This window comes from Talpa occidentalis, unplaced genomic scaffold (assembly GCF_014898055.3).
Source record: "Talpa occidentalis isolate TD23 unplaced genomic scaffold, MPIMG_talOcc4v2.1 talOcc4.11, whole genome shotgun sequence".
Taxonomy (NCBI): Eukaryota; Metazoa; Chordata; class Mammalia; order Eulipotyphla; family Talpidae; genus Talpa; species Talpa occidentalis.
Window position 1 is genome coordinate 30,122,222 of NW_023601104.1, and position 25,063 is coordinate 30,147,284.

Sequence of the window (25,063 nt, forward strand, 5' to 3'; positions counted from 1 at the left end):
GGAAGAAGACCAGGTTGTCGCCACTGCCCTGACATCTAGGAGGAAAGAGGGGGCGTCTCGGTGCCCCCATCGTTGGCCTGTCCCGGGCCGCTGGGGTCAGCCCGCGATCCCAGCCCCCTCGGGTCGCGAGACCTACACGGCACAGCCCCTCTCCGGGTACCGCCCCGCCCCGGCCCCGCCCTTTTGGTCCCACCCGCATCCCCGCTGGGGCTGGCCGGAAACCCCCTCCCCCTGCACGGTCCCTTGCACCCCTTCATCCCTTCCAGCCCCTCAGCGGGTTAGGGAACCCTCTCAGCCCCGGCCCGCCCTCTTCCTCCGACCTCGACTCCTCCCTCCAGCTCCCTGACACGCGCCGGCCCCTCCCGGGCCCCGCCCTGGGCCCCGGCCCCGCCCCCCCGTTTCCCGCCCCAGACCCGGGCCTCTCGGCCCCCCAACTCCCTCCCCAGGCCCCGCCCCCGGCCCCCGGAAGCCTCTCCCCGCCCCCGGCCCCGCCCCCCCGAAGTTTCTTGGGCCCCGCGGCAGCCGGCGGGACACAACCCCGAGAGCCGCCGCCCGGCCCGCGCGGATGGAGGCGGCCGAGCCCGCGCGGCGCCGGCTGTGAACCGCGGAGTGGCCGCCCCTCGACGCACCCGCCATGGAGGAGGAGGTGAGGGCCGGCCCGGGCGGGGCGCCTGGGCTGGGATCTTTGAGCCCCTCACGGCGGTTGGGGTCCAGCGATCAGGCCCTTGTCCCTCCCCGCCCGGCTCCTGCCGGTCTCCGGATCCCCCACCGCCACCCCGCCGGGCGGAGCCCCGAGTGGTGAGGCGGGCGGGGGTCGGGATCCGCGTCCTGTGCGGTGCGGGGTGTCCCTCGCCCTCTTTGGCTTCTCTCACCAACTGGGGGCGGCGTGGTTGTTATTGCTCCCATTGGACTGACCGGGAGACTGAGGCTCTAGTCAGTTTGAGGACTGGCGGAAAGTGACCGGGGTCGCTGGTCTCGAACTCCCGTTACTGTTGATGCCCAGTGCTGGCCAGGTAGGATCCTGAAGGGGCAGACTGGTGTGTTTTTGTGTGTGTTGGTCCCTGGACTGCTGGAGTCCCTATCTCAGGAAATCTTGAGGCCATGAATGCATCTGGTGACTGGTGGACTGGATCCCTTACATTTTTCTTCGCCGTTATTTGTTCCTGTGTGTCTCCTTTCTCCTGTTTTCTTCCCTGTTCCTAAATCAAGTCCGTGTAGGGGCTGATCCTCCCCTCTACCTTCCCCACATCGCTGGGGGGGAGCTAATTTCCTGGGGCAGCTGGGCCACTGGATCAACGGTACCCTGGAGCCTCCCTCTTGCCCCTCAGGGCCCTCTTGGGGTCAGGCATTCTGTGACATCCCCTCCCCTGCATTACTTGCAAACTCAGTAGTCCAGCAGCAGCAGCATCCAAGCACACAGCAAGCACTTAATATCTGTCTGTGGAATAAATTAGAAGGAAAGGCCTACTGAGTCTAAGGACTTTTGTTTCTAGTCGCCTAAGGGGAGTCTCAGCTTCTGTCCCTCCCAGCCCAAGGGAAGTGGATGTATTTGCTTCACTTTTAGGGCAACCCTGGCCAGCTGAGGGGACCAGGCTTCTGTGTCTCTGTCAGTGACCATCACTCTGCTTTCTGGGGTCACCTCGCTGCCCAGGGTTAGCTAGGCCAGGGCTTGCATTTCTGTGGGATGGTAGATAAGTCACTTCCCCACTTAGCCTACATTTCCTCTTCTATAAAATATAAGGCCCGGTCTCCTCCCTGGGTCCTGATGGTATAATTGTGGCCCCTTTTTTCAGAGTGGATGCAAGTAGGGGGCAAAGTCAGGCCACTATGATTTGCTGTGGTTTCTTGCTGACAGGGGTGGGGCTGCCCTTCCCCTCAACATCCCAGGCCCCTGCTGCTGGGCTAGGTTCTCTGGTCATGGCCCCTCCCCTTCTCCCAGAGGATGTGGGATGGGATTACTCCATCTCCTGATCTGCTCTGGCCCCCAATTAAGGGAAGTTCTCCTGGGGCCTCCTGGGCCGATGGTTTGTCTTGTGGCCAGCCCAGCCCAACCCAGCCACGCATTCTCTCTAGTCCTGAGCCTAACATTGCCACTTACTGACTCCCAGATGCCCAAAACTCCCTGCATACCTGGGTTGTCTAAAGTCTTGCCCACCTTCTCTCTGGACAGCCAGGGGCTCCCTGTCCTCCTCTTCCCCTTTGGCATCCCTAACTCTTTTCCTGCTATTTCTTCTCCCTCTAGCTTCTCCTTGTTTCTTGAGGCCTTAGTGGCCATCTTTGTTTCTCTAAACCACTTCTTAGATCACAGTCACTTGCTCAGATCACAGTCACTTGCTCTGCCCCATGAACCCAGGCTGACCTCATCACCTTGCACCCACAAAGCTGCTTTCAGCCTTCCCCCTAGCTTTGGGTTTCCTCCTGGTGGTCCAATACCCTGGTGCCAAGCCCTCTTATCCTCCATGACCTGGTGCAATGAGCTGGTAGTCCCTATCAGACGAGGCTTGGTGAAAGTCTCTGTGTGAGCACTGGGCAACTGTCCACCTGTGTTTTCAGGGCGTCAGTTTGCATACCTGTGAAATGAAGGAGGTCTGCCTATTCTGCTCCCTACTCTGCCTCTGGTGAACCCTCTCACTGCCCTCCCGTACCGCTGGTCTGTACCCCAGCTCTTGTATATATAAATAAATAAAATAAATCTTTAAAAAAAAGAAATGAAGAGGTGGGTGATCCACAAATACAATGATGTATGTAAAAACTTTGAAAATTGCAAATATCATTGTGCGGGATTGTCACTGCAGCTGAAGTAAGGAGTAGTGCCAGGTGTTGAGGACCAGAGGTGAATCTGACCCTATCTGGTAGGCATGTACCTGGCACCCTCCCCTCCCCCTCCAAGTTGATAAGGGCCATAAGATGTCAGTGGCTAGTCTTGCAGCTTCAGGGTGGCCATCATGTCCAAGAGAAGGGCCCTAGTTTTTTTGTTTTTGTTTTTTTTTTTAAAGATTTATTTTTATGTATGCATACAAGAACTGAGGTCTAGGTCAGAGGTGCAGGGGGGTGAGAGGATTCACCAGAGAGAGTGGGGAGCAGAACAGGCAGATCCACTAAAACACACTGCCGAGGGGAGCAGTGGGCGAGACAGGAGAGGTCTGCTGCGCCATGTGGGACAGCTCCCTGGCCAGGTATTGAACTCATGCTGCTGTGGCTGGCGATAGCTTGATAGTGTTGAGACTTTAACCCCTGCAAAAGGACCCTAGTTTACTCTCATACCAACAAAGTCAGAGTCCTTGGTGCCCTACTCATATAGGAAGGCCACCCCAAAGTCCTCACTTGAGGCAGGACTTCCTGTTTCTGCCCTGGGCTTCTGCTCCCTTGCCTTCTTGCAGAAATGCCTTTCCCTGTTTCCAGCTGCTAGTGTCTCCAGCTGCCCATTGCACTTACCTGTTTAGGGCAGCATCCTGGCCCAGAATTTGGCTAATCTCTCACCCTTTCTGGGCTGCACTTTCTCATTCTAAAGTAAAAAGGTTGAGCCTGTGATATTCTTTGTGCCTTTGCTTCTCTGAGCCAAGATGTATGTCTCTGCTTCCTCATACTTTCCAAACTAGCTCCAAGTCCCTATCCCACCAGAGACTGGGGGATGTGTCTCTCTGGGTGGGTGCTATGTCTCTCCTAACAGGTTGGGGCCCTCTCAGTTGAAAGATACCCACCCAACCCCCAGACCAGGGATTTCCTTGAGCAGGTCTGTGCTGCCCTCATCAGACTGACAGCTCCCCCAGGGCAGAGGCTGCGCTTGCTCTCTCTGATTGCCCTATTGTGGCGCTCTGACATGGTGGGTTCCTAGCAAATTTTGGTCAGAGCATCACTGGGTTTAGTTAAAGGGCAAAGGTCATCATAAACTCCCTTATGATGTGCGGTGCTGACAAGGTTTCTTCTGCTGGTCTCTGGTCTCTGTCATGGCCACTGAGTTGTGTTTCCACTTCTCCCTTCTGTGCACAGGGTCCAGGTGACCTGGCTTTTTTTTTTTTTTAAGATTTATTTTATTTATACAAGCGCTGGGGTACAGGCCAGAGTAGTGGGAGGGTGAGAGAATTCACCAGAGACAGAGCTGGAGCAGAACAGGCAGACAGACCAAAAGCACTGCTGAGGGGAGCAGTGGGCGAGACAGGAGAGGTCTGCGCGCCATGTGGGTTTCTCCCTGGCCGGCGGGGATTGAACCCACACTGCAGAGGCTACTGACAGCTTTGCAGAGCTGTGCTCAACCCACTGTGCCACTGGGGAGGGGAGGCCTTTTTTTTTTTTTTTTTTAAAGATGGACCCATAGACACCTCTGTATCGGGCAATGGGGAGCCAGACTGCGGCCGTGGGGTGCTTTGGGAGCTGCTCACAGTGGGGGCAGGGAGAGTGAGGATGAATGGGAGAGGAGAGGGTGAAACAGGAAGAGCAGTGGTCAGCTGGTCAATGAGAGGAGAGGAGGCCGAGAAACTGGGCTGAGCAGGACAAAACCTCCCCTGTGAGCCCTGCCAAGGGGAAGGGCCAGTTATGAAAACTTTCTGGGGCATAGCCAGGCCCCCTGGTGGGAGAGTGTCTGAGGGGTGGCAGAGGGCCTGTGTGGAGGGTAGCCGGCAAGCAGGACTCTGGCCTCCAACCAGGCCGCCCTTTAGGTGGCCAATTCCTGACAAGGAGACCCTTCCCTGGACTTTAGTTCTGGCCACCTCCAGCCCTCCATTTGTCACTCTCCCATCCCAAGCTGCCTTCTCCATCCCATCCTGGGCCCACCCATCCCTGGAGGCCCTAAGCTTGCTTCTTCAGCAGATCTCTTCATGGTATTCACTGAGTAGTGCTCTGCCTTACCAGGGGAGGACAGTGGTGAAGGCACAAGGTTCCAACCTTGCCCCTGAGAGCTCCAGCTGGCAGGAAGTTTTTACAGTCAGGCAGTGGGTGAGGCAGCTGGGCAGGGGAGGTCACATATGGAAGGGGCTGAGAAAGGGGGATGACAGCCCATGGAGGAAAAGCGTGAGGGATCAGGGCAGCAACTTCACTCTCTAGGCTATACTGCCTTGTTGAAGAGAGTCTATAGGCCCAGGAGGTGGCCAACAAACCAACAACCCTGTAGTTGCTGACAGAGGGGTGTGATGTATGGGGAGGGGAGTTGGGCACATGATAAGATGTGAGAGCCGGGCCTCCCCAGTGGCGCAGCGGTTGAGCGCTGGGTTGCGAAGCTGCCCGCAGCCTCTGCAGCACCGGTTCGATTCCTGGCTGCTCCCCGGCCACCTGAGGAGGGTCCCACATGGCGCGCAGACCTCTCCTGCCGCCCGCTGCGCCCCTCAGCAGTGTACTTCGGTCCTTCTGCCTGCTCTGCTCCCCACTCTGGCTCTGGTGAATTCTCTCACCTTCCCGCGCTTCTGACTGTACCAGTGCATGTATAAACAAAAACAAACGAACAAACAAATAAGTAAATAAATAAAACATGCCTCTATAAAAAAAAAAAAACAAGATGTGAGAGCCTCCTGAAGTCCCTTCCCCTGGTTATGATGGCTCATAACTGGCCTATAGGCAAGCCTCCTACTTCCTCATTCCTCCATCCGGGAAGACCTTTTGGGACCATTCCATTTCCCCATTTTTTTTGCCATCTATGAGCTAGGGTAAGACCCTGAGGGGCACCTCATGTTCCTGGAGCTCCTGGATCATTGAGGCCCAGTTGTTAAATCCAGAAAGGCCTTGTTGTGAATCTCAACAGGCCGAGGGAGAGAGTCCCTGAAAGTCAGAGGGGATGGCAGTGACGACAGTAACAATGACAACTTTCATTTACTAAGTGCAGGGGATCCTAGGCACTGCTTTATATGCTGTGTATTTATTCATCAATAAGCACTTATTAAACACCTGCTATCTGGGCCTTCCCGGTGGCGCAGCGGTTGAGCGCTGGGTTGTGAAGCTGCCCGCGGCCTCTGCAGCGCAGGTTCGATCCCTGGCTGCTCCCCGGCCACCGGAGGAGGGTCCCACATGGCGCGCAGACCCCTCCTGCCGCCCGCTGCTCCCCTCAGCAGTGTACTTTTGTCCTTCTGCCTGCTCTGCTCCCGGCTCTGGCTCTGGTGAATTCTCTCACCCTCCTGCGCTTCTGACTGTACCCAGTGCATGTATAAACAAAACAAACAAACAAATAAATAAATAAAATAAAACATGCCTCTATAAAAAAATAAATAAATAAATAAACACCTGCTATCTGCCAGATTCTGTCCAGGCACTGGAGATATAGAAGTAAACAAAACAGGGCCTCCCCGGTGGCGCAGCGGTTGAGTGCTGGGCTGCGAAGCTGCTCGTGACCTCTGCAGCGCCGGTTCGATCCCCGGCTGCTCCCAGGCCACCAGAGGAGGATCCCACATGGCGCGCAGACCTCTCCTGCCGCCCGCTGCTCCCCTCAGCAGTGTACTTCGGTCCTTCTGCCTGCTCTGCTCCCCGCTCTGGCTCTGGTGAATTCTCTCACCCTCCCATGCTTCTGACTGTACCCAATGCATGTATAAAAAAAACAAACAAGCAAATAAATAAATAAAAAGAAAAGATTTACTTATTAAAAAAAAAAAAAAAAAAGAAGTAAACAAAACAAAAATCACTGTTGTCATGGAGTTATAATCCTTGCAACTTCTATTAGTATCTCCCTCTCACAGATGAAGAAGCTGAAGCTTAGACAGATTAAGTGATTGAAGGTCTGTGAGACTTAGGCTTCAAAACTCAGAACCCTGCCACCCAGGTATGCATGTAGGAGGTGCAAGGCCCACAGTGAGACCCAGGCGGGGGCTCCCCTGCTATGACAAAGAGCAGGGAGGCTGTGCCCTGCCCAGCTGCTGACAGCTCAGCACACCTCGCTGTGCCTGGGCTTGTCTTTCCAAAGGTTTCCGTGGCCACTGGGTATCCCTGGGGAGAGGCGTGTCCCTTTTAACCGGGGCCCCTTTTTTGAGCTTTATGTAAATTATAAAGTAGTCAAAATTAGTCAGTGCTAATTTCCTCCTCGCATCCTCTAGGTTCTGACATGTTCTTGACCTCCCCCTCTCCTTCACCCTCCCCTTCGCACTCGCTGCTGGGGATACCAGTCACTGAAGTAAAGTGGTTAACTAATTGGGTGTATTTTTATTTTCATTTCATAGCTATTTTTTGAGCACCCATTATGTGTAAAAGAACAGTGCTGGGTGCTGGAGACCAGAGGTGGATTTGACCTTATCTGACAGGCATGTACCTGGCACCAGCCACCCAAGCCAGCCGTCCAGGGCCATACAATGTCCGTGGTTGATCTGGAGGTCCAGGGTGGCTGCCGTGTTCAAGAAAAGCGTTCAGATTTATCTCCCTTACTAGTCTGTAGTCAAAGGCAGAGAGTCCTTGGAGCCCTCACCAGATGGGGTGGCCACCCTGAAGTCCTGGTGTGGGGCAGGGATAAGGGTAGAGTTGCCTTCTTCGGATCAGGAGGTAGGGACTGCCGAGTAGCTTCTCTTGAAGCGGGGGCTAGAGAGGCAGATTTTCATTCTGCCTTCTTCCTCCCAGCCTTTGCACTTGCTTGGAGCTCCTCTTCTCTGGGGAGCCTTCCTGGGTCACCCAGAGCAGAACCAGGTCCCTCACTGTCCTTCTCACTCCCCTGTTCACCGTTTCCTTCATAGCATTTCATACTTAACGTGTGTGTATGTCTGGGTGTTCAGCTCCTCCTTCCCTGCCTTATGAGGGCAGAGGCTTTATGTTTGTTCTTCTCCACCTGCTTCAGCATCCGATGTTGGAAGTGCTCAGCACATTTGTTGATTGGTTGAATGAGCACGTGGGTGACAGAAATGGGGGAGGAGAGCCAGTTTGAATTCTGGCCCCATCCCTCCAGCTGTGTGACTCTGGCAAGTCATCTCCCCTCCCCAACTTCAATTTGCTGTGACCTATGGATAATGATGCTTCCTCCTTGGAGGGTGGTTGTACGTGAGAAGATGTGTGTAAAATGTAATATGGTAACTCCATCCATGTATGTGGTTGCTGCTATTATTACTGTTGTTGTATTGCTGTTATTACTGTTATTTCTTCTTCTTCTTCTTTTTTAAAGATTTATTTATACAAGCACTGGGTACAAGTCAGAAGCGCAGGAGGGTGAGAGAATTCACCAGAGCCAGAGCAGGGAGCAGAACAGGCAGACTGATGAAATACACTGCTGAGGGGAGCAGCGGGCGAGACAGGAGAGGTCTGCTGCGCCATGTGGGACCCTCACTGGCAGCCGGGGATTGAACCAGTGCTGCAGAGGCTGTCGGCAGCTTCGCAGCCCAGCGCTCAACTGCTGCACCACCAGGGGAGGCCTTGTTATTACTATTATTTCTGATATTGGATTAAGAATTCTGCTTTGGGGGTCATGGATGACATCAGTAGGAACCCACAGAGACACAATTCTTGCATGACTGGTGGACCATGCGGCCCTTGGCAGCAGCCCTCATGACATGTCCTGGTTCTGTCTTACAGGGCATCAAGGAGGGTGGTGAGAAGCCTCGGGGAGCCCAGACTGCAGACAAAGCTGGCTGGATCAAGAAGAGCAGTGGGGGCTTCCTCGGGCTCTGGAAAGACCGCTATCTGCATCTCTGCCAGGCCCAGCTGCTGGTCTGTGAAAATGAGGTAAGGACCTCTCCAGCCATGAGGTTGGGGTGCCCAGGGCAGGAGGTGAAGTGAGGGCAGCCGCCCAGCTGGTGGATCACAGAGCCTAGGCTGCTCCACTTCAGCATCTGTCAGCTTGGACAAGTTTCCCATCCTCTCTGGATCTCTGCAGTATGGGGATAGCACCTCTAGGTGCAAGTCTCTTGGATGAGGGGCTCTTTAAAATGTGTATGTGTCTGGCTGTTTATGTTCATGAGCGCTTCTCTGCGGGCCCCTGTCCCCGGGCTAAGTTCCACATAAGTCAGTATTCCAGAAATCTCCATTCAGCAAGGAGAGTAGAAATACTTAGTATCCATGTGTGTTTGGAGCTTTGTTCCCTTTATATGATGCTCTATTTTTAAAGATTTATTTATTTATGCATGCAGGAGCAAGGGTGTAGGCCAGAGGTGTGGGGGGTGAGAGGATTCACCAGAGCCAGAGCGGGGGGCAGAACAGGCAGACTGACTGAAATACACTGCTGAGGGGGGCAGCGGGCAAGTCAGGAGAGGTCTGCTGCGCCATGTGGGCAGCTCCCTGGCTGGGCATTAAACTTGTGCTGCAGTGGTGATAGCATGATAGTGCTGAGACTTTAACCACTGCGTCATCAGGGGAGGCCCTGTATGTTGCTGTTGGTGGTTCCATGAGCATGTCACACTCCTCAGAGGATACTGAGGCCTAAGGTGGCAAAATGCCCCTTCAGCATCTCAGTAAAAGAAGGTCTAGAACCAAGTCCAGTGCTCTCTCCATTCAGAGACCAGTGCTAGCAAACTCCAAAACTTACCTTTGGTGCAAATCCTCTAAAATAGGCTAAATGTCCTCTGCTTTCTGCTACAAATGGTGCTGGTTTAAGTGGAGTCTTTCCTTTAGCTCCTGTTTTCAGACCGTCTCACACTGCCAGACCTTGCTTTGTAGTTTTTCTTTTTCCTTTTACATCAAGCTGCTAGTTGCCACTTTGCTGTCCCTGTGCCCCCCCACCCCCACCCTCCACCTCACATCTTCCCACTTCCGACTGTGTCCCTTCTCATTTCAGCAGCCTTGGGGCTTGAGTAACTAACAGTGCTACAATTGGGTGTAAAGTATGAGCCCATAAAGCTCTAGGTGAAGATCTGAGGGGGAAAAGTGACTTTTACTTTTGTAGATACTGTTTGGGTTCTGAGAATAAAGCTGTTCGAGGGCTGTTTTACTGAAAATGGGCTAGCACCATATGCCTTTGACAGATGGAATACATGGGGAAGAATTGGCCTGGGAGCAGAGGAAGGAGGATCCTGCCTGTTCCCCATCAGCCGCTCTCAGCGTGCCTCAGGATATTTTGGCAAAGTCATAACTGTCCCAGACCAAGAAAGATTGGGCAACAAGATCTCAGTGTTTAGAGCAGCTGCCTTTGAGAAGAGCCTTGTCTGTCCTTCCCAAGATCCCCATGCTCATGAAGTTGGGGTGTCAGTGAATCAGGAGGACAAGGAGATGGAGGAGGACAAGAGGAAGGGGGTGTGCAGGCGGCCCTCCAGATGTTCTGTGCTGCTGCTGTCACCAAATTAGGATGTGCGTGGAGGCAGCAGGAGGGTATTTTTATAAATAAAGAGGGTTGTCACAGCTTCCTCCAGTCCTAGCTGCTGAAAGAGTTGAGTGACAGGTCCCCAGCTGTCAACGCGTCAGGGGCTGCCAGACTTGTCCTGGGTTGCCTCTCCACATCTGGCCACGGCTGGGAGGCAGGAAGGATTTCACATCCCCCAAACAAGAAAAACCCAAATCCTGCTTTAAACAAAAATCACTATTAAAAACCTCAGTGCAATTTCAAGAACTTAGCACTCATGGGTGGGGGAGCTTGGCTCAGGAGCAGGAATTGAGAAATGCTTATTAGTTCAATTCCTCTTTCTGATGTAAGGAACTAGGCGAGTGCGAGTGGCTCTTGGCTGTTTCTTTGCCGTCCGTGAGGCTGACATTCCAAAACCGCTGCCCCCACCCAGTGCCTGCTGGCTTATCGGTTTTTCTGAGCTGTGAAAGGGCTGGGATGATTCAGCGTTTCGGGTGGGGAGAAGAGACCCAGGACAGACAGTTGTGTGTGGTTGGGTGGTGGAGGTGGACTGACTTTTGTTCCCAGACAGAGGGAGATGCTTTTAGGCCTGTGGGTGTTCAACTGGGGGAGGTCTATGCACGCAGAGTGCGGGCGGGAGGTTAGCTATGTTCTCTGGGTCCTCGCGACCCATCCTTCCTCAGGCAGCTTCCTTCCTTTGGATGCCCCGTGGGAGGGGACTTCTGGGGTCTCATTCTGAGTCAGGCATTCAGTTCAGCAAACTGGTCCAATATATGGCCCTCTTTTGAGAGCTGCTTCTTGCAGGGTACAGGAGGGGGAACCAAAAGGGGAGCAGATAACACACAGCACAGGGTGGAGAGAGCCAGCAGGGAATCAGGACTGTTCATACCCACAGCAGGATGTCCTCAGCACCTAGAAAGTGTCTGCACCTGGCATCTGCTTTGTGGCTGGGGAAACTTGGGAGGGAGAGAACACCAAGACTCAGGCTTATGGGAAGTGGACCGGGAAGCTTCTGGGAGCACATGGACTTTATTGGCCTTTGCGATGAGTGGAGGAACCTAGAAGGAATTGGAGACAAGGGGTTGGAAAGACACCATATTGATGGGAAAGATCAGATCACCCTGGCTATCTGTTTACCGTTCCCTGAGGGGCTGAAGAGAAAAATCAGTTATTCACCTAAACTGCACAATCGTCTACTTTAAAAAGTGCCGATATCAGGCTTTATCCCCCAGAGATCCTGATGTAATTGATCTGGGATGTTGCTTGGGCATTGGGGTTTTTCAAGTTTCCAGGCGCCCCCACGGTTGAGAATCTCTGGCTCGTGAACTCTCACATAGGTCAGAATCACTTGGAGGCTCATTGAGACACAGATTGGTAGACCCATGCTCCTGAGTTAATGACTCAGCAGGACAGCCCCTGCAAATTTGCATTTCTCATAGGTTCTCAGCTAACGTCGCTGCCCCAGGTGCCACACTTCGATGACCCTATGAGCAGAATAACCTGTTGCTAAGACCTAGTGCCTGACTGGCTGGACAAGTGTGGTGCTGGGAAGGGCACTGGCCTGGGAGTCAGAGGGTGTGCGCTTGGGGCTGGTCCTGCCTCCTCTGTTTGGTCTGTGCCCCTAGTGCAAATCACTTCACCCCCAGGTCTCATCTCCTCATCTATAACAGGAGCCAAATGCTGGGGCTCAAGGCTTTCAGGATGACTGAGAGGCTCAGGAGAATCTGGGGTATAAGGGTGCTTGCCAAGTGTCAGGGTTTCTTGTACAGGCAGATTATTATGGAGGGAAATTGAGACATTTTCTATGCACACAGCAGAATCACTGCCTTACAGTTATCTCACCGAAAACTGCTGAGCATGGAGGCGGGCAGTCTGGGCAGGTGCTCTTGCTGACTCTGTGCATCTCTGCGTGATGTCCAATAGCTAGAGTTGCCCTATGGTTGCGGCTACCAGTGTGCCTAGTGATGAGACCTCAGGGCTGCTGACTGGAGCCCCTGCCCTCTCTGTTGTGCAACCGTGGAGAGTGGCTTCTCACCCCAAGCCAAGGGTCATTGGAGGAAGATGCCAAATGGGGAAGTCAAGTCAGGATCACTGTGGTGAAGGCAGGCATGTAGCCTCAAATGTGCGCTGCTCATGCTTCCCTCTGGGGCTCTGCCTGGAAAACCTTTTCTATTTTTCCTTATTTTGTCATATCTGCTCCCTCTTGCTGGCTGCCTCTTCTGCACATCTCTGCCTGCCTGCATAGGCTCCCAGGTCCCCTGTTCTAAGACTCCCCACCTTCCCTTCTGTTTCCTCCTTTGGTCTTAGGCACGTTTGAGTCTGCTGTGCTGTGATCGTCATTTCTTGTGTGGGTGACAAGCTTGGGGGCAACCCTCCAACCAGCACATCTCTCTACTTGCCAGGTTCTGAATACCCCTATTAGTGATTGATGATTACCTGAGGTACCCAGAGATACCTTCGCTGAATGGGATCAGTGTCTGGAAAGGGTCTGTGTATGTCTGCCTCTCACCAGTTCATGTCCCCTCTACCTCCCTCTCCAGGACGAGCAGAAGTGTGTGGAGACTGTGGAGCTGGGCTCCTATGAGAAATGCCAGGATCTCCGGGCCTTCCTTAAGCGGAAACACCGCTTTATTCTGCTGGCAACAAGAACTCACAGTTCTCCAGGCAACAAGGTAGAGTGATGCTGGATGCAGCCTGCAGGCTTTCTGTGGCGTGCAGCTGAGGATCAAACCCAGGGGCCCCCATGGGCTGCATCTTTTTGCTCATTTTGTCTTGGAGATGCCCCGTTTCTGGTTGATAGCCAGTGCATTCAGGGAGCTCTGTTCCCCTCTTCTCTTCCAGGCCCTGGGGCCTCCTTCTAGGCTGCAGTTGGAAAGTAGCCTTTGGGAGGGGGGACCCTTGGCACAGGAGGAGGCCCTGGGTGGAGACAGAGAAGCTTGGGGATGAGATCTTCACCCCAGCAGGCCTCCAATGCCCCGATGTAGTCTGGAGCAGAGGAGAGGGTGTGGGCTCCCCTTTATCCCAGAAGGGCCACTCCTCCTTCCCTCTGCCCTAGACTCAGTGCAGCCCCCCAGCTCTCCGACCTGTGCTTTTCTTTCTTGGCTGAAGCTGGAAAAGATCTCTTGCTTGAGAGAGCCCTTCCCTGGGACATGCTGTGTGTGCAGATGAAGTTCGCTGCTTGCACCACGTTTCTCTGGCGGGGAGTCTGGGTGGGTGTTGACACATGGTGTGGCTTCGCAGATGTCAGGAGAGAGTTCAGATTTGAGGCTCTCGCCAGCTCACGCCCGTCTGCAGCTGAGCCACGCCTCACTCCAATCTCTGCTCGTCATGTGGAGCCTCGCAGGGTGTGGCTGAGTCATGGAGACTGGGGATTGGGGAGCTGTTCTGGTCTGGGCCTACCGGAGGCCATTCTGTTACTTCCCTGGGAGCCCGGTCTAGTTCCTGGGGCTCTGAGCCCTGGAGGAGACCCTTTGTCTGACTTGGTAGTGGGTAGGGGCAGAGAAGCAACTGTGAGTTCTGATACCAGGGATTGAGGATATACCCCCGAGTAAGGACAGGTTTATAGTGTCATGAGGGTTCATGGGGCTAGACCCAGGTTTCACTTGACACCTGTAGCTTAGAGGCGTTTGAAGAAGAGGAGAGTCACATGTTGGCCTTTTAGGCCCTAGTGCTCCGATCCTGTATTGGAGACTCCATCTCCCGAGCAGGCACTGTATTTGTGTATAGTTTTATATGTATGCATGCACACATGTGCATGAGTATGTTATGTGTGAGGGCCTGGTGTCTGTGTGCCTGGCGTGCACATCTCTTTATGTGCAGGTGAGTGTTTACGAGGCCCTGCATCTCTGCATCTTTGTGTCTCAGTGTGCTTATGTGGATGTGGAGCCTGGGGGCCTTGCCTTTCTGGCCTGTGTCAGTGTGTTCCACGGGCCACTTCCTTTAACAGCTCTGAGAATCAGCAAGTGGTGGGCTTGGTGAGTCGGGCTGCTCAGGGCGGGATGTCACCTTTGGAGAGGCCTGTTTGTGCAGCTGCATTCTCTGTTTCTTTGGCCAACATACTCCCTTCTATCCCCCTCTCCTGCCAAGAGTTCAGGTTGGCTCTGGGTGACTCTGGGAACTGGATGATCAGTGGGGAGATGGGGTTAGGGAGCAAGTGGTGAGGACTGTGAGGTGCTCTCTGGTTTAGAACCTCACCTCCCCAGGAGCTCACGCAGAGAATGGGGGCCTCCAGAGGTTAGATGATAGACCGCCGAGAGCACCACATTCCCACATCTTTTCACCTTCCTTTCCTGTCGCCAGTGGGTGTTCCCTATCCTCAGCATGGCCTCCGGAGCAGGGAGGTCACATGACCCCAGCTGTCTGGTCCTGAGGCCGCCTTCCCCCCTCTAATCAAATAAACAAAGACTCCAGTGTCTTACATGCCCCTCTCCCCGCTGCCTCCCCATCCCCATGCCCCTGCCATGAGGTCACAGGCAGACGCTGCCAGGAAGCAGGGTGGCCTCTGCTGGGCCCTGCTGCCCTGCTGGTCCCAGCCAGCTTGGCCCTTTCCTCTTTCCTGCCTCTCCTCCCTCCCACTTTTTCCCCTCTCTGCCACTTTGTCCTCCCCCTTCCCAGGCCGTGTGGGCCTATTCTGTGGTCAGTCATGTTAGTAAATTAGCTCCCAGTTGGTCCCGTTCCCCTGGTGATTGAGTAGGAACCTGTATAGCCTGTGGCTCTTCTGTACCCTGGCATGGGGTGGGGCAAGAGGACCAACTTCTTGGTGTTCTGGTTTTCCTTATTCTAACCTCCTCCATGGGATGCCTGGCTCCTTCAGCCAGGATTTTCTCTTAAATTCCACTTAGCTTCATACTCCCTCCTCTAGGGCACCCCTTTTTTAGTATAGTAGGTCTTACCTGAGGACATTTTCCGCACAGGGGAGCAAAAGACCCTTCCTCAGGTGGGCTGGGCCATGGAGGCTACAGTTTGGGTTGGGTCCAGGGGTTCTGTTCTTGTCCAGTGAGGCCCCGAGTAGTGAAGAGACCTATGCAGGGTGCTGTTGCAGTGGGTGGGACTAGAACTCAGTGATCTTGATTCCCAAAACAGTGCTCTTTCTCTGTCCCACCCTTGCGCCATCTTTTGCTGAGTTCAAGGGTATGCCTCTCAACTCTCTGGGATGCGAAGTCCTGTACCAAGCAGAGCTCCACCAACTTTGGGCCTTCAAGCAGGAGTACAGCTGGGCTCAGAGGGGCTGGCCCTGGACCACTTTCTTGCAGCCCCCAACACAGGGTTGGGTGGGCCCTTGCAGAGTCCGGATGCAGCACAACCCCCTGGCAGCCTCAATGGCTGGACTGAAGCAGTTGCCAAGGTGTCCTGGGGTTTCTGACTTAACTGCAGATCTGCTGCCAGGATCTAATTTACCCTGGTCATGCAAATGAGCATTTGGCTGTGCCTGGCTTGGGGAGGTGGGTGGACCCAGGGCCCTGTATGAGGAGGAGGAGGCTGTAGCCAGGAGGAAGTTATATAAGGAGGATGCTGAGGGGCCAGGCGGACTGTGGTATTACATAACCGAGAGGGAAGGCGCTATTTAACACCAGGGCGGGGGGATGGGCGTGTTGGCCTTTCGCCCAACAAAGAAGTAGGGCATCTTGAGGTCAGAGAGTAGGCAGCAGACCAAAAAACTGCGCAAGAGAAGAAACCTCAGACCAGTTCATTCATTTATTGGCTCACTCATTTAGTGACTATTTACTGAGCGCCTACTATGTGCCAGGCCTTAGATTTGGTCATTTTAACTCCCTCAACATTCTTTGTGGTTGGTGGTATTACCCCTTTTTCCTGATGAGGAAACTGGGTCGGTTTTGTTCAGAAGGAAGGCAGTGGTGATCATTCCTAGTATGAGGTGCTCATTCTGCCCAGCTCCACATTCAACTCTTTACTTACATCAGTGATTTTCCCAGCTCTGAGCAGCAAGTCGTGGTGGTATTCTTCATTTACAGATGACGACACCGAAGCTCAGGGTTGGTCAGCTGTAAGTGGTGGTCTGTCCACTCAGAGGCCTGCTGCTCTCCCTACTGTGTGCAAAGCAGCCCCTCAGTTTGCATCACTTCTCTCCTTCTACTACTTGGGGCCTTTCGGGGAGGGGCTCTGTGCACTGCCCTCTGATTCTAATATAGAAGCTCGAAGCTGAGGTGGAAAGGGACCTAGGCATGGGGGGTGTTTGGAAGGGGAGGGTTTGGAGTGAAGGGTGATGGGATTATTTTAGCTCATCTTGACCAAGTCCCATCAGCTGAGCATATTCCCTCATCTTTATGGCAAGAGGGTTGAAACTGACCCCCAGTGCCCTCGCTCTCTCTTACAATCTATGATTCCAGGTCAGAAAGGAGATCCTGGGACTTCTTTACTTGGTATCAGGGCTAGTGCGGGGGGAGTACACTGGGGAGCTGAAGGTGGCCCTGGTTCTAGTAGGCCTTTCCCAGTAGCACCCTCTCACATCTGTCTCTTCTGTCATTATCCTCAGCCTGGTATGGATGTAGACTGTCTGTAGACTGGGACGACTATCTTCCAGAGAAAACTGTAGCCCAGGGGTCAGGTAGCTGCCCTGCATGTGTCACGAGAGCAGATCTGAGCTCTTTCCACAGGGCCAGACAGATTCTAACCCACCTCTCTGGCAGCTGCATGTTGGGAGGCAGCTCCTTCTCTGCTGGATCTGTCACTTCTCTTACTGCGAAGTCCCTGTCCCACCTGCGGTGGGTCATTTTGATTTGTTCCTGCCCAGCTGTGCCAGGGTAACCTTTAGGGTCTTGAGTGGGAAGCTTAAGCCTCTAAATGTGAGTCCTGTTAAACATCTGCCACCCACCCCACCCGTGTCCCCTCCAGGTCAGCGATATCAAATTCCAAGCACCCAGTGGGGAGGAAAAGGAGTCCTGGATCAAAGCCCTCAACGAAGGGATCAACCGAGGCAAGAACAAGGCTTTCGACGAGGTGCGCTACTGTCCCATGGACGGCTCTGGGCACATCCCACCGTGTGTGATCTGAGCGCTCCCTGCCCATCTACCTCAGACAACCCTTTGATGAAGTCACTGCCACAAACACTGGGCATCTGTTGTGGTTACCTTATTAACTTCTCACCACACCCCTCAGAGTAGGTGGTAGTGCTCCCATTTGTGAAAGAAGAAACTGAGGTGTAAGGAAATTAAGTAACTTGTTTAAGATTAAAAAGTAAGTAAGCTCTATGGCAGGTTTTAACTGATTGTAGCCATGCAGCCTTTCCAGCCCTTCTAGAAATAGTAGGTGGGCCCAGGCTGGAGAGGTCATGGGATAGGGAGTGAGCTGAGAGCCTGAAAGCTTATTTTTCAGTTTGGCCATGAAGTTGAGGCCAGGCTGACTCTGGCCCTGAGCTTCCTATCTGACTGCCATGGCTGCGCCATGCCCTGCACTGTAGTGGTGACAGTGTGGCCACGAACAGGCTTGGGGCAGAAAAGAAGTGTCATGGGGTCAGATCTCCTAGGGCGGATATCTTTGCCATTATGGATTCATAGCTATGTGGTCTAAAATGGACCTTGGATTGCAGAAGACCAAGGCCCAAGGGGAGCAAATTTTCCCAAGCAAGTCTCCTTGTAACACCCAGTTCCCCTGACTCACTGCCATGGCTCCTCTGTTGTGTCTTCTTTTTTTTTTTTTTTTTTTTTTTAAATTTTTTTTTTTTTTTTTTATTTATTTTTTATTTATTTATACAAGCACTGGGTATAGTCAGAAGCGCGGGTGGGTGAGAGAATTCACCAGAGCCAGAGCAGGGAGCAGAGCAGGCAGAAGGACCGAAGCACACTGCTGCGGGGAGCAGTGGGCGGCAGGAGAGGTCTGCGCGCCATGTGGGACCCTCCCTCAGGTGGCCGGGGAGCAGCCGGGGATCAAACCTGCGCCGCAGAGGCTGCAGGCAGCTTCACAGCCCAGCGCTCAACCGCTGCGCCACCAGGGGAGGCCCCTCCTCTGTTGTGTCTTACGTGACTATGTCATGCATAGTCTATGCCCTGCACCAGCTGGGAGAGGGGTGATGGGCCATGTTGTGGGTACTGGAGGCCACAGGAGCATTTGGGGCCTGGGCCCCAGTCTTGGTCAATTGGGGTCAGCAATGCCAACAGAGCGTTGGACCTCTAAGTGGGCCTGAGCCCTGAGCCTGAACTGGGGAGTCTTTGCTCCAGTGCCCATCCAGGACTCAGAGAGTGAGTCCAAGGGGCAGAAGCCCTCTTCTTTCCTGGGATACCCTAAGTCCTGGGAGAATGAGGTCAGGAAAGGCCTTTTCCTCCTCTCCTTGCTAAGCTCAGAAAGGGCGAGGTCTGATAGCCTATATCCAGTCAAGAAGACTGAAGCCCAGAGGGAACCTGGAGGGAGAGGGACATTCTCAGTCTTCAGGGAAATGGCATAGGTGGGGTAGAGACAGGGAGAAAATTAGAAGATCTAATTTTCAAAGAGGGGGCAGTGTTGGGGGGCACTGACCCTGGCAATCAAGGATATGGGTGCAGACCCTGCCTGTGAGTCAGGTTAGTTCCTGGGAATTATTTCTTCTCCCCAAGGAAACTGGAAACTGATGTGGAAACTAGTTGGAAACTGATGTGGTTCCCTCTCCTTCCCAGGTAAAGGTGGACAAGACCTGTGCCCTAGAGCACGTGACAAGGGACCGGGTGCGTGGGGGCCAGCGACGCCGCCCACCTACAAGAGTCCATCTGAAGGAGGTAAGGCCTTGCCCCCTCCTAAGACAGGTGGGAGGTCAGTTGAGCCTGGGATCCCATCTTCTTAGGGTGGCAGTCAGGCTTGGGGCCGTTTTTCCTGAGGCCTCCAGAAGTTGGGGCTTCCTGAGTGGTATGGGTGTCTCTGTGTTGGAGACAAGGATATTATAGTGCTCAGTGTAGATGGGCCTGCTTCACTGGTTAAGTCCACACACTGGCCTAAGCCACAGTTGGTGTCTGCGGGAAACAGACTCCAAGGCTAGTGCCTACCCCCAGAGCTCAGCTTCCAGCTGGAGAGGAGACCTGTCCACAGATGCCTCAACTAGGGCTGTGTACTGGTTTTTGTACAGAGGAGGCCTCAGGGGGTAGACAGGCAACCACAGGACCCACTGGCACATCAGCTGGCCCTGGAAGAACAGGAAGGGTTTTAAGAGGCCGACTTGGTGTGAGGGAGGTACTTGGCCAAGGAAGTGGCATGAGCTGAGGCACAAGGCGGTAGTGCCTAAGCAAGCTGAACCCCTTTAACTGGATGATGGGTCTCAGAAAGCAGGGCTATGGGGGAAGAAACTGTGGAGGTCTTGAATGCAGGAGCTGGAGGGGAAACAAATGAGAGGGTGCATTCCAAAAGTCAGTTTGAGGCCCTGAGTGGGGTGGATTGAGTTGAGACAGGGGAAGACAGGGGGCCAGGAACAGGAGGGAGTTAGTCCATCCAGGCTTCAGGTGGGAGTGAGGAGGGAGGGGCCAGTGGGGAGACAGTGAGAGACTAGTGTTACCTGAGCTGAATACGCAGCTAGAGGGGGAAAGCAGGACAGAGAGGGAGGATGGTCAGAGGTGCCCCACAAGCCTGAAGACTGGGCAAGTGGAGGCCCTGGGCGCAGGGAATTTGGGAGAAGGTATGGGCAAGGGGAGGGATAAGGGAACAGCACTTTTCATTCAGTGTTGCTGATAGGGGTGGTGGGTGGAGGGGATCGATTTTGGAGGCCAGGAAAGAACCTCAGCAAAGGCTGTATTTGGGTGTTTGGAGGGCAGTAGGGAGCCAGGGAAGCAGAGGCCAGAAGGTGAGCAGCACCTCTGGAGAAAGAAGAGCCAGAACCTGAGAGTCATTGTCAAATTGGTGGCCCCAAGTCACAAGAGGGACGGGACAGAGGGACAGGCAAGTAGTGACGCTTTCAGCACTTTTTCTCAGAGAAGGAGTGAGTTGGAACTGCCGTGGAGCGCAGAACTAGGGGTGTGGGGGAGTGAGGACCATGGAAGGAAAGAGAAGTGAAGAGGCCAAGGTCTTTGGAGGGTTCGTATTTGAGATGAGGCAGCCTGTCCATGTCTGTTAGCTGAGCAGAAAGTCTGCAGAGTGAGCGACTGACATAGCCAAAGAGAAAAGGATTGGCTGTGGGGCAGGCCTAGGAAGTGTGGGGAGGCCAGCCTTGGAGGGAAGGTGCCTCTGAGAAGTCAGGGAGGGACTCAGGTCCCATGACTGAGCACTTGTGGAGGCCAGATCACCTGTCTGCTCGTCAAATGGAGTGAGGTCCGAGGTAGGACCCCCACCATCTGAGAGACCTTGGGAGAGGCCTCCTGCCCAGCACCAGTCCAGGACCTCTGAGGCTCCACAGAGGATTCCCATGTCTGTGGGGTTGCTCGGTGTCCCTGCGGGTCCCTGGAGCCAGGTGGGGGCCAGCTGACTGCTCAGTGCAGCTCTTCGCTGGCGGTCAGCTGTGGTCTGGAGCTGCCTGTGTCTGGGACCACATCTGACAGCATGAAGAAAAGTGGGCTCTGGCTGCTGAGCATCTGGATAGGCAAGGCCTTGAGAGATCTGGGCCAGAGGGCTAGGCTGGTGCTTCAGACTAGACAGGGAGGGGAAACAGAAGTGAGTGAGCTCGGGAGACCTATGTTTGAGTCCTGGTCTTGTCGCCTGTTGGCTGTGGGGACTCTGAGTGGGTGGTTGTGGAGAGGGATACTCTTGAGGCCATATGGCAGATCGGGGTGAGAAACAAGCCTGGAAGCATGTCCCTTGTTGACCAGGCAGCACACTTGCCACTAAAAAGAGCGGCCTCTTTCACAGGCTAGAAGAAGCCTGGCTGGGCGCTGAGAGGACACCCTGGCTCTGACTTCCTGGGCTATGACTCTAAAACAGGGAATTCTGAGGGTGTGATGAGAGGAGAGGATTCATCAGAGAACCACTTCATCTTCTAATCAAGTGGCCTTGGAAGCCAGGGCAGAGGGCATGGAGAGTGAGGGCCTGGGCAGCCTGGATGGGAGGGCTTAACTACCTTGGTAAGTGGGCACACCTCACCCAATAGTCAGTCATCCAAATATGCCCATGTACTGCCCCCACCAGGTAGCCAGCGCTGCTTCTGATGGACTTTCGCGCCTGGACCTCGATGTTCCGGACAGTGGGCCACCAGTGTTTGTCCCCAGCAATGATGTCAGGGCCACCCAGCCCCGGGAGATACCCCGGCCCCCCATGCCTCCTACCAAGCCTTCCCCAGAGCCTGAGACAACCAGCCTTGATGACAGAGTGGAGACCCCTGCGGGGGAAAAGCCCCCAACCCCTGTTCCAGCTAGCTCTGAGGCCCACTCTGAGAGCCGGGAAGATTCAGAGACTCCGGTGGGGGAGGACAGTAGCTCTGAACAGCCTCACAGTGGGGTCCTGCCTGAAAAACTGAAGGTCAGCTGGGAGAACCCCAGCCCTGAGGAGCCTGTTGACCATGAGAGTGCAGCCCCATCCCAGGGGCCCTCCTCTGAGACTTCTGCAGCTGCTCCCAAGGAGAGTGGGAAGCCCCCTGCACCCCCACCCAAAATCTTATCAGAGAAACTGAGAGCCTCCATGAAGGGGATGGAGGCTTCTGGGCCAGCCCCACGAACCAGGACCTCTGAGACCTCTGCCCTGAGCCCAGAGCAGGTCTCAGTGAATGGTGTAGATGATGGTCCTGAGCCCGCCAAGCCATCCCAGGCTACAGGCACCCCAGGAACTCCCAAAGAGGATGCAAAAAAGTCCACAGCACTGCCCCTCTGGGACCTGCCAACCCAGTTCCACACCCGCTGCTCCTCCCTGGGAAACCTGCTTGGGGAAGGCCCCCGGCATCCATGGCAGCCTGGGGAACGACTGTATCGGGCCCACCTGGAGGTGAAGGTTGCCTCAGAGCAGACAGAGAAACTTTTGAACAAGGTGCTGGGCAGTGAGCCGGCTCCTGTGAGTGCTGAGACATTGCTCAGCCAGGCTGTGGAGCAGCTAAGGCAGGCCACCCAGGTCCTGCAGGAAATCAGAGATCTGGGAGAGCTGGGCCAGGAAGCACCTGGACTGCGGGAGAAGAGGAAGGAGCTGGTGACTCTGTACCGGAGAAGCGCACCCTAGGGCCTGTTGGGCCAGAGCACGGGCCCTCCTGGCCCACCCAGTCCTTCAAGGCCCAGCCCTGCTGACAAATGTGCTTCTGCTCAGGCTATAGAAGGGTCCTCAGGCACATGTGGATTGGCCAGGACCTGCAGAGACTCCTGGTATCCTTCCTGCCACTGTCCCGGTGCCTCCCAGAGGCCACTGTCTTGTAATCTGGCCCAGCCTCTGGGCTCTGAGCTCGGGCTGGCAGCACGCACTCCAACCTATGTGCTTTCGTGGTTGTTCCAAACTGCCCCAGGGCTTTGGCATAATGCTTGGGGTTTCTGGAGGGGGGTGTCATCTCCGTTTCCCACCCCCAGTAGTTTACATTCCTGATTTCTGAATAGAGCACAGCTGAGCCCACCTGCAGCCTCCATGTCTACGTATTCCTAGGCAAAGAACCTCAATGTCATCTACCCTCCCAAAGTCAGCCACCCTATTCCGAGTAGCTGTTGGGCCTGGGTCCACACAATAGGTTCAGCTGAGTGAGACCTGGAACCGGCCTCTAAGGCAGGTTGGAAAGGGTCCGTGTGAGGAAGCCTCTTGCTGTGTGTTCCCTCTCTGAGCCCAGTTCCCATTATGTAAACGAGGACGTGTCCTGCAGCCCTTCCCCTCTGATGAGATATGATTGGAGGACTCCCAGGAGAAGGAGGGACTTGAAGAATCTGCTGGTCTAGTTCCTGCCCCTGCACCAGCTTGTGCCCAGATTGGCATGTCTGTGTAGAGGAGAACCGCAGAACGCCCGGATGGTGTCAATACCAGAAAACCCTGTGTGTAATTCATTAGAAACCAACCTTCAAGAGAGAGGCCCCTCCAACTTCTGTGCCTCCCCACGTGGGTTGTTCTGTCTCATCCCATTAGGTTCAAGATCTCAGTCATTTCTTCAAATGTTGAGGGGGATGTTGGGGCCTGAAACCACTTCCCTCTCCCTTCTTTTCCCCACCCCTTGGCTCCGGCCCCGGATGGCTGCTCCTCCTGAACTTCCCAGTGGAAGGGAGCATGTTCTCCTGTGCCTTTCCTGGTCTGTGCCTGCACCCTGGGCCTCCCTCCCTCTCCACCCATTGTCCTCGGCTCTGGGAGCATATCCAGTCCCCATCCTGCTGTGGCTGCAGGACTGAGGGCAGGACCTGTAGGTGCAGAGGCTTTGAAGGTCATAGCCATTCTCTCTGGGGCCTGTGGGAGTGGGAGCAGCTTCTAGTGGCCTGGCCAGGGCAGTTCTGCATGTGCACTTTTGTTTACTGAAGGCGAGAGGAAGCAGGGTCACAACTGCACATTTTAGCCTTTCTGCACACCACCCCATCCCCAGCCACAAGTCCTGCCTACTGCCAGTGCAGGTCCAGGCTTTACTGTACTTTTACATTCACGTTGTTCCTGAGGGTAGTGGCCAGCTATCAGCAGGGGCGGATGTCCACTCTGTGGCCTGTACTGGGCAGGGGTGAGCAGTAATGCCCTGGCTTGTGAAATCCCATTGGCCTCCTCAAATCACTCTCCCTGGACAAACTGCTTCATGCCACAGTCTGCCTCTTCCTCTCCGTCTCCAGTGTGAGAGCACAAATGTCACTTGCCCCTTCTTTCTCCCTTGGGGGACCCTTTCCCCACTAGCAAGCTGTTGCTGGCCAAGTCATTTGCTCCTGGAGACTACAGCCTCGATTTCCTCTTCTGGTGACCAGGCTGGGCAAGAAGCTATGAACCATGCCGGTCGCCTAATGCCATTGGTTCCCATGGGGAGCCCCAAGGGGAAAGCCCGCTTCCAGGGGGATGACTGTGGGAACATGCAGGGGCTGCCTTGCCTGCTGCCTTGAGGAAGATGATGTTCCATGTCTTCTGCGTGTGAAGCATCTTTGTTGAAGTTTTTGCAATAAATCCACTTTGATGGAATTTTCCTGGCACAAACCTGTTTGTTGGTGTGGGATCAGCTTCAGGCTGGCCTCATGGAAGCTGAGGGTAGGTAGTGGTTAATCACTGGCATCCTGGTCCTCCAAACTCAGTTCTAGAGCCTCCTTTCCACATAAACTCGCTCGCTCAAATGGAGGTTTCATGATGTTATAAGGAGGCTTGGCGGGGGGTGGGGTGGGGTGGGGTGGGGCACGGAGGGCCAAAAGGGGATGGTGAAAGTTTCTCCCTGTTGTCATAATTTTTAAAAAATATTTATTTATTTATGCATATAAGAACTGGGGTACAGGCCAGAGGTGTGCAGGGTGTGTGAGAGGATTCACCAGAGACAGAGTGGGAAACAGAACAGACGGATTGACTGAAATACACTGCTGAGGGGAGCAGCGGACAAGACAAGAAAGGTCTGCTGTGCCATGTGGGTAGCTCCCTTGCGCCACCAGGGAGGCCCTGTTGTCATAATTTTATTAAATGACCAGGTTGGGCAGGGAGGGTGGGCAGCATTCATTTTCTCTAACCCCAGACCTCCATCTTTGCTAAACTCAGCAGAGCTTTCCAATCTCTCACCCCCACTCCGCAACTGGCCCATGTTTCTATAGACCGGGGGCTAAGACTCTTAAGGAATTGTGCTTTTGAATTAAAAAAAAAAACAAAACTTTAGTTGGGGGCCTCCTTGGTGGCGCAAGGGGTTAAGACGCGGCACTATGAAACTATCTGCAGCCACTGTAGCACGAGTTCAATGCCCGGCCAGGGAGCTACCCACGTGGCGCAGCAGACCTCTGCTCCCCTCAGCAGTGTATTTCAGTTGATCCACCTGTTCTGCTCCCCACTCTGTCTCTGGTGAATCCTCTCAACCCCCACACCTCTGGCCTGTACCCCAGTTCGTGTATGCATAAATAATCTTAAAAAAAAAAAACCTTTAGTTGAAAATAATTTCAAACT

The 25,063-nt window shown here is 54.2% G+C and overlaps 1 protein-coding gene across 2 annotated transcripts; it reads left to right on the forward strand.

Moving 5' to 3' along the window:
- Positions 1-566: 566 nt before the first annotated feature.
- PLEKHO2 (pleckstrin homology domain containing O2) lies at positions 567-24,278 on the forward strand. 2 transcript variants are annotated; one of them, XM_037502710.2, is made up of 6 exons: positions 567-646; positions 8,467-8,616; positions 12,706-12,837; positions 17,018-17,122; positions 18,772-18,870; positions 21,197-24,278. In XM_037502710.2, the coding sequence occupies exons 1-6, from the start codon at positions 635-637 to the stop codon at positions 22,211-22,213; spliced, it is 1,515 nt and encodes a 504-aa protein (XP_037358607.1). In that variant the 5' UTR covers positions 567-634; the 3' UTR covers positions 22,214-24,278. The 2 variants fall into 2 exon arrangements, with proteins under 2 accessions (XP_037358607.1, XP_037358606.1); XM_037502709.2 differs by lacking the exon at positions 567-646 and adding an exon at positions 865-1,013.
- The last annotated feature ends 785 nt before the right edge of the window (positions 24,279-25,063 follow it).